Source organism: Peromyscus eremicus, chromosome 7 (assembly GCF_949786415.1).
Source record: "Peromyscus eremicus chromosome 7, PerEre_H2_v1, whole genome shotgun sequence".
NCBI lineage: Eukaryota > Metazoa > Chordata > Mammalia > Rodentia > Cricetidae > Peromyscus > Peromyscus eremicus.
The window spans coordinates 101,605,839-101,613,574 of NC_081422.1; the positions used below are offsets into that span (position 1 = coordinate 101,605,839).

The 7,736-nt window shown below is 53.4% G+C and overlaps 1 protein-coding gene across 1 annotated transcript; it reads left to right on the top strand.

Annotated features, from left to right (window-relative positions):
- Nucleotides 1-106: 106 nt before the first annotated feature.
- C7H3orf18 (chromosome 7 C3orf18 homolog) lies at nucleotides 107-7,513 on the top strand. The gene is made up of 5 exons (XM_059268568.1): nucleotides 107-329; nucleotides 1,814-2,190; nucleotides 5,343-5,368; nucleotides 5,957-6,104; nucleotides 7,055-7,513. The coding sequence occupies exons 2-5, from the start codon at nucleotides 1,957-1,959 to the stop codon at nucleotides 7,133-7,135; spliced, it is 489 nt and encodes a 162-aa protein (XP_059124551.1). The 5' UTR covers nucleotides 107-329; nucleotides 1,814-1,956; the 3' UTR covers nucleotides 7,136-7,513.
- The last annotated feature ends 223 nt before the right edge of the window (nucleotides 7,514-7,736 follow it).

The window sequence follows — 7,736 nt, forward strand, 5'->3', positions numbered from 1 at the left end:
CTGGTCGAGTTTTAGGCCTGGCACCCAATCAGGGCTCGGAGGCACGGAGGGGGCCGGGAGGCAAGGCACTCCGGCTCCTGGGATCCCCCGAGGCTGCTCATCCCAGCCCCACCCCCTCCGTGGTCCCGGCCCAGCCCACCCCAGCTCAGGCTGTCAGCCGGTGCAGGCTAATACTAGCTGATCCCTGCGTTCAGGGAAGGCGGACCTTGGGTCGGACCTGTCGCCCCCAACGCCCGGGCCTGGGTGTTCCCCCCGCCCACGCCTCCCGCCCGCCCGTCGCTACCACCCTTAGCTTCTCAGACTGAGCTCCGCGCTCCGGAGAGGATTAAGTAAGTGCCTGAGATCGGCTGCTTCTGAGGAAGAATGGAAGAATAACAGGGTCGTGGAGGCGGGCGTGGGGACTGAGGCAGGGAGGACTGAGAGACCTGATGGAGAATGGCATGCAGCTTCTAGGAGGTCGCGGTGCCCACCACTTTCACCCCGGTGTTCTTCCCTTCCCCTTTGGACCCCGAGGCAGGCCAAGAAAATAGTCAGCAGGATGCCTTCTCTCCCTTTGGCTCATAATAAACAGAGACTCGGAGCTAAGTTAAGGGTCTGGTCCAAGGTCATGGCTGGGATCAGTGGCAGAGCCCAGAAGTGAACCTGAGACTTCGTGCTGAGCTAAGCTGGAGAGGACAGAAAGGAATAAGTCTACTCCATGCATGACCCTTTGCCAGTTTTGCTCCTTCCTAAGGGACCATGATGTGCACACCTCTCACGCATAATCTTGCACCTGCAAGATCCTATGCACACCTCTGAGCCACACAGAGAAACATGTATGTAGCCATAAGCTAAGGATCCTTTTTATCTAGGTCCGCCCCTCTGCACCTCTGCTAGGACTCCCTCCCACTCTGCTTTACCTAAGACCCACGGGGCTGAGTGATCTCCACCCTCTGCTTCCAACATAGGAGGGAAACAGGAGAAGGCGTTTCAAAGTGGGCATTTCATGGCTGCCTTTGCAGATGTAACTCCTTGGCTTACTTCTAGGAGTGAAAGGAGGTGGTATATGACCACCCCTGCCAACTACCCTGCCAGAGGACCTAGCTCATTCCATCCTTCCTGCCTCTCAGTATCTCCACACCAGCCCTACCCTAGCCCCAACCACAGCCTGGGACACACAGGTCCAATGACTGCTGTGCCGCCCTCCTCCTGGCTTGGTGGTGGTAGTGATGGGGATTTGGAACATTGACTCGGTGCCTCCTGGGGACAGGCCCTGTGCTCAGCTAAATTCCCCCCCACCCCGAGGGACTTGTTCATTCTATCGTGCCGCTAACCCTACAACACCATGGGGTTGCTCTTACCATTTTCCACTTTGGAAAGAAATTAGTGGAGAAAAGCGGTGACTTGCGGGAGGTTATCCAGCATGTTCAGGATTCAAAACCCAGATCTGTCTGAATCTTAGGCAGGCGTTTCCCATCAAGGAGGGAAAAGGCTGCAGGGCTTTGTTTTCCCACGCAGGATGAGAGACGTGTGGGGTGTAAGGAATGAGGAGGTAGGAATGGGAGAAATCGAGAATGCAGAGATATGTATGCAAGGGTAGACGTTTCCCTTCAGGCCTCTGCATCTTCTCCCATCTTCCACGTATGATCGATATAACCATGTTTTCATGCCCCTGTATCCATATGGGAAGCATAGGCAAATCCTGTGTCTTAATACTTCCTGAACTTAGCTCCATCTTGAAATCTTTACTTCCTTAGTGCCTTCAGATTCTAGAGGGATTTATCCCTGGCTATGCCCCTAGCTGTAACTCTTGCTTTTATTCTTGCCTTTCTAGAACCCAGGGAGACAGGGGTCTCCTGTTAAGGATTTGGCTGTGCCAGTGGTCATCACGGTGGTGGGGGCTACAGCCTTGGACACTCCTCACGTCAGAAGTCAGTGGGCAGGTTGACTGAGCGCTGGCACTTTCCTAGCATCAACATGAATCCCAGGGTCCCAGCCACTCAGAGCTGGTTCAGCAGCCACCCACCCACCACTGAGCCTGACTTGGAACCTGCCACTGAAGGGTCTACCACAGAGACCACCACCCTCAGCCCAGAAACCACAAGCTTCAATGGCACCAGAATCCCTGATATGGCAGGTGGTGCAGCTGGTGTGGGTACCATGCTTCTGTCTTTTGGGATCATCACAGTGATTGGCCTGGCTGTGGCCATGGTGAGAGCCGGGGCAAGCTGGAGAAGGCCCAGAACACTGTCCTTTGCGGGGAGGGTGATTAGTGTTTAGACTTATAGACAACCTAATTAGAAAACAATTGTCCATTAATGAAAATGCAATTCCCTCCCACCTACCCCCAAGATTTATTTACTGGGACCCAGATAAGCAGTTCTAACTGGAGGAGCCAGGAATGCGTCTGAATAATACATGGTGTTTTGAGCTGGGGCATATAAGATTGGGATTGGGGAGGGGTCAAGACACAGGGTCTTGACAGGCAGAGTTTTGAGGCAGATAGGAGGTTCTGTGAGCCCCATGCAGGGCAGTGAAGCAAAGGAGTGTGGGAGTTCCAGTAGCAGTAGAGGCCAGAAGGTGGTTGGGCTATTTTATGGGCTACAGAGTCTGGTGGGATGCTTTAGCCATGGCAGGCTGCTAGCAGTTCATTTATGCATTTTTTTCGGTAATTATCTACTAAGTATCCTCCTTTACCCTTGGGAGACAACAGTGCCGGAAGAGACAAGGTCCTGACTGTGTTTCTTATGACGAATAGGTTAATAGGCAGAGGGTTTTATGTGGGCTGTGTGGTCAGAAACAGCTGGGAAGAAACATCAGAGCTCTGACTCTAGATAGGAGCCTGACCTCATTGTCACAAGAAGGGGCAGGCAGCCATCAGAACAGAAGTGATCTAGAAGAACACTGTGAGTATCCTTCTACAGTGACAGACACAAAGAATGTCACCAAAGAGCCACTAGGGATTACACAACCTAAGACTAAGGAAAGTGGGATGCACCTGGAGTCCCCTAGAAGGCCTAGTAATGATGGCATTGTGCCCATTGCCCTTTACAATCGGTGGGTGGCTAGCCTTAAGCTTAGGAGCATGTGGATCTGACAAACAGCTGGACTGGGGCACCAGGGATGTAGATCAGTAGTCAAGTGCATGAACAGCAGATGCAAAGTCCTAGCTTCAGTCGTCAGCACTGGGCTAAAACCAAACAAAACACACACACACACACACACACACACACACACACACACACACACATGCTCACACACACAAAAGGCAGGGATAGTCATCCAAGGCCTGGCTAGAGCTAGTGTTAAACTAGGGCTGCCATATGGGCCCTGCAGGCTCCGGATGGATGCCAGGGAACAACTGCTGGCTGGCCAGTAGGGCCAGGATGCATCACACACAGAGGGAGGCCAGGAAGGAGAGCTCTCCTGGGATAGGAATGAGGGAGAATGGTGGTGCTTCCCCTCAGCACCCATGTGATGGCTAAAACAGCGGGAGACACCTTAACAGCTTAGAGTCTGTCTCAATTCTAAGCAAAAGATTTTGACAAGGAATTTGATAAGGCTGCCTTGCTCTTTGTCCCTAAGGGACATTCGGCCAGAGTGGACGTCCTTCCCACCAGAAGTAGAGGGGCAGAAGGTGGTAAGGCAAAGCTAGTGGAGGGCAGGAAAGAGCTCCAAGGCACATAGGGGAAGACTTCTAGAAATGTCCCAAATGCCTCTTCCATCCCCTTTTTGCCAGCCTTGAGCCATGCCATGGGCACATGGAGGAGTTGATGCCAGCCTCATGCCTCACACAGGAGTGTGAAAAGAGCTTGGTACAGGTAGGAGCAGAGCAGGAAGGCTCCCTGGGAGACGTGAGGCTGGACAGTGAAAGGCAGGGAGGTTTGGAAAGGAAGTGGGAGCCTGTCCTGAGCTGGGGTGGAGGGGCCGCAGGGCAAAGACGTGCAAGCTGGATGGAGTTTCTGTCAGGCTTTCCCTGAGGTTATCCTGAGTCACAGACCACAGGGGAGGGGAGAGATTTGGAGCGAGAGCCACGAGGCCAAGGAGCAAAAGCAGAGGTGTTGTGGCTGGAGCTCAGGGTGGAAGGGGCTGGGGATGACTCAGAGACCTGAGTGTCTCTTCCATCTACCCCTCGGACAGCAAGGAGTCACTCCCTGGAGCAGGTGGGTGAGCTAGGGACGTTGTAGCTTTTTTTCCACTTGAAATCATATGGGAAAAGCTCTTGGCCAGTTTGGGAATTAAACAGATTCAAGCTATGAGTTGGCTACAAAACTTGTGGGAGCCACAGGGGCTCAGAACAAACTCAAGGATGTGGTTTTCCCCAAGCAGAAGCTGTGATACTCTTTCTGTTGTTTTGTTTGTTTTTATTTTTAGAGACAAGGTCTCACTATGTAGCACTAGCTGTCCTGGAACACACTCTGTAGACCAGGCTGGCCTCGAACTCACAGAGATCTGCCCGCCTCAGCCTCCCAAGTACTGGGATCAAAGTTATTCATGACTCCACCTGGCTGTCATATTCTTGACATTCAAAAATGGTCGGTTTGGGGAAGAGCAGATGGCGGCAGTAGTCCTTGGAATCCCTGCCTAGACGTGGTCCCCTAAATATCCCCACCTTCTCTCTCTTTAATGTTTGGTACCAAGGCTTCCCACTCCTGCCTGGGAGTTCTAGATAGTATCTGATTGTCAGCCTTTTACTTTTGTGTCTGGACAAGGGAGGGAGGGACCCAGGGACTTTCTTAGGCTCCTCTAGCATCAAGAGTTCTGAGGGGTAACCCTGGGGCTCAGATGTGCAGAGCCTTGCCTAGAGCCTCTGTTCTGCAGCCTGGCTGTTGCTGACCTACTGTTGATTTTGCCTGTAAGGGCTTCAGTGAGAATTGAGGGGAAGGGACATGCAGAAGTCTTCCCTTTCCCCTTCAGCACTGAGGAGTCCCAGGCAGATGCTGAGTGGGAGGTTAGTCAGGATTTGGAGAGCTGGAAACAGTCAATTCCAGACAGCCTTAACTAATTTTCCTATGCCTGGCCCCCATCTCCAAGGCTCCAGTCTGTTGGCATCTGAAGCTATCAAAGGACCCAGGTGTGGCTGTGCAGGCCTGTAATTCTAGCACTCGGAGACTGAAATAGAAGGATGAGAGTTCAAGACTGGCCTGGGTTACATAGGAATTCCAGGCGAGACTAGGGTAATAGCAAGACCTTATTGAGGCAAGGGCTGGGGTGAATGTTAAGCATACATGTAAGATGTCTGTATGGGATGGGGACCCCCACGTGTTCCTCTCTTCATCCTCTACAGTCCCCCACCATGAGGGCGTGCTGGGTTGGTGGGGATCTCCCTTTCTCAGCATCTGATGCTGTTCCTTCTCTTGCAGGTTTTATATATCAGGAAGAAGAAGAGGTAATTCTCAGATGGTTCCTGAAGCTTTAGCCCATTGGAAGGGCTGGGCTGGGATCCAGGGGCTATGAGTGGGAAAGGAGAAAGAGGCCCAGCACTAAGGCTCCTCTCACTGGGTGTTGGGGGCGGGGTGGAGATCAAGGCCTCTTCCGCCCACTCGTGACTGGGGATGGCCACTTTCACACACAGGCAGGCAGGTGTGAAGATTCTGAGAAAACAGATGTAACCCTGGCATTGGGGTGTGGGGAAAGAAAAGAAGGGTAGGAATGGTCACCAGCCAGCCACCCTTGCCCTGATGTCTTAACTTGGCTGCACTGGCTCCCTTCCTCTGCCTCAGTCCATAGAGGCTGGGATTGCAGGAGAATCTTGGCCCAGGCAGCCCTTGTGGCTCCTATAGCCAGAGCCTGGAATGATCATTCTAAGGCTACCCATCTGAGAGTCAGATTGGTACTGTAGGTTCAAAGATGCCTATCAGTGAATCCTGAGGGAAGACTTGGGGTACCTTAAGCTTGGTGTGTGCCTCTCTTGGTCACCAAGACTGAAGGAGGAAGGCTCTGTCCTACTCCCAAACAGCCTCTGTCCTCCCCCTAGGCTGGAGAAGCTACGCCACCAGCTCATGCCTATGTACAACTTTGACCCCACGGAGGAGCAAGATGAATTGGAGCAGGAACTCCTGGAACATGGGCGAGATGCAGCCTCCATGCAAGCTGCTGCCTCCCTGCAGGCCACACAGGGCAAGGTGGGCACTGGCCAGTTTTCCCACCCAGCCTGGATCTGACCTGTCTCCTACTACCCACCCTCCATCCTTCCCATGCATTTTGCCAGCCCTTGCCAGCTGATGAGATGGCAGCTTTGAGTGTATGGGTCTCTTCAGAGTTGTTTAGAAAGTGCTGGAGTTGTTCTGTGGCTCTCACAGACTCACTGTACAAAGCCAGGCTTTGTGGGATCCAGCCTGGCTGGGCTCTGACAGCCTGTAGATCTTGGAGGCCCAGTTGGAATCTCTAAGCCTAGTTTTCTCGTCAACGTATGGAAATCCTGGTTCTTCTGTGAACCCTCATGTACTAGCTGGGAAAGCAGAAAACCACACAGATGAAAACTAAAAGCAAGATTGACAGGGCCAAGGACTCTTAGGTTTCTCTAGTCCCTGAGGATCGATGGACTTGAGTGCGTTGTGAGTGGGATCAGGTTCTTCAGCAGAGGCACCTCTGAGTAGGCTGGTGAATCCTTGGCTCTGACGATCTGGGGCAGTGAAGACCCAAGCCAGACACTCCTCCTCACCCATTCCCTTATGCAGTCAGAGCCACTGGGCCACCTGAGCACTGCTACCGCTCTCCCAGACCCTCCAAAGCCGGAGTGCCACGAAGGGTCCGGGTCTGACCCGTCCTGGGGGGAAGAGGGTCAGAGGTGAGATCTTCCTGCTGGCAGAAAGAAGTACATGCCTAATTAATTCAATACTAAGCCCGTAGTAAGTGCTGCCAAGGTGACAGGGCAAGCTGGGAATGGCTTGGGAGAGGGAGGAGCCACGGGAGCCAGGTCACATTTCTAGACCGAGCTTGGTGGAAGGGCATTCTAGGCAGAAGGCATATCTGGTGCCAGGCAAAAGCAGGCACCAGGAAATGAGGGTGGAAGTGACTGGATCAGGGACTGGCTTTGGTCACGGTTCTGATGCCCCTGCCTGTTTCCCTGCAGAGCACCCTCCCTTCCCAAGGCCCACTGCAGAGGCCCAGCCGGCTGGTGTTTACTGATGTAGCCAATGCCATCCACGCGTGAGTGGCCTGGACCTCTGACAAAGATACCCGCCACGGTGCGGGCAGCACTGGCTGCCCACTTCCTGACTGTCAAGATCTATCTCAGGACCTGAGCCATCGCCACCACAGGACAGGAAAGGGCTGCAACAGACACCAGCTGTGCTGAGGCCCCACCCACTGACTCAAGCTTGAAGAGAGACCTCTGACCAGGCTAGCCATCTGGCCACTGACTTCTGAACTGATGGCCCGGCACGGAAGGCAGCCCTCGTGCAGGAAGGCAAAAAACCACTGCTGGCTTTCTGGTCTCCTGGCCATACCCCTCACGTCAAGGTCTGCTTCTGATGGGAAGGAAGGGCACGAGCTTGAAGGGCAAGGGAGAAGAGAGGCAGACTCCCCTCTATCTAGGACTGCATTTTTTTTTTTTTTTTTTTTGGCCTGGGGCCTGCTCTAGGGTAGAGAGAGGCAACCCCCCAGATGATAGGGACAGGGAAGGGCAACACCTTTTGGGAAGGGTTCTTTGTTTTTTGAGACAGGGTCTTGGCTGGCCTGGAACTTGCTGTGTAGACCAGGCTGGCCTCCAACTCACAGAGATCCACCTGCCTCTGCCTCCTGAGTGCTGGGAT

Bases quoted from the DNA above. Each gene is read 5' to 3' on its own strand.
- C7H3orf18 (XM_059268568.1), top strand. From the start codon at position 1,957: ATGAATCCCAGGGTCCCAGCCACTCAGAGCTGGTTCAGCAGCCACCCA. The intron at 2,191-5,342 runs GTGAGAGCCGGG...CTTCTCTTGCAG, and splicing joins TTGGCCTGGCTGTGGCCATG to GTTTTATATATCAGGAAGAA. The intron at 6,105-7,054 runs GTGGGCACTGGC...GTTTCCCTGCAG, and splicing joins TGCAGGCCACACAGGGCAAG to AGCACCCTCCCTTCCCAAGG.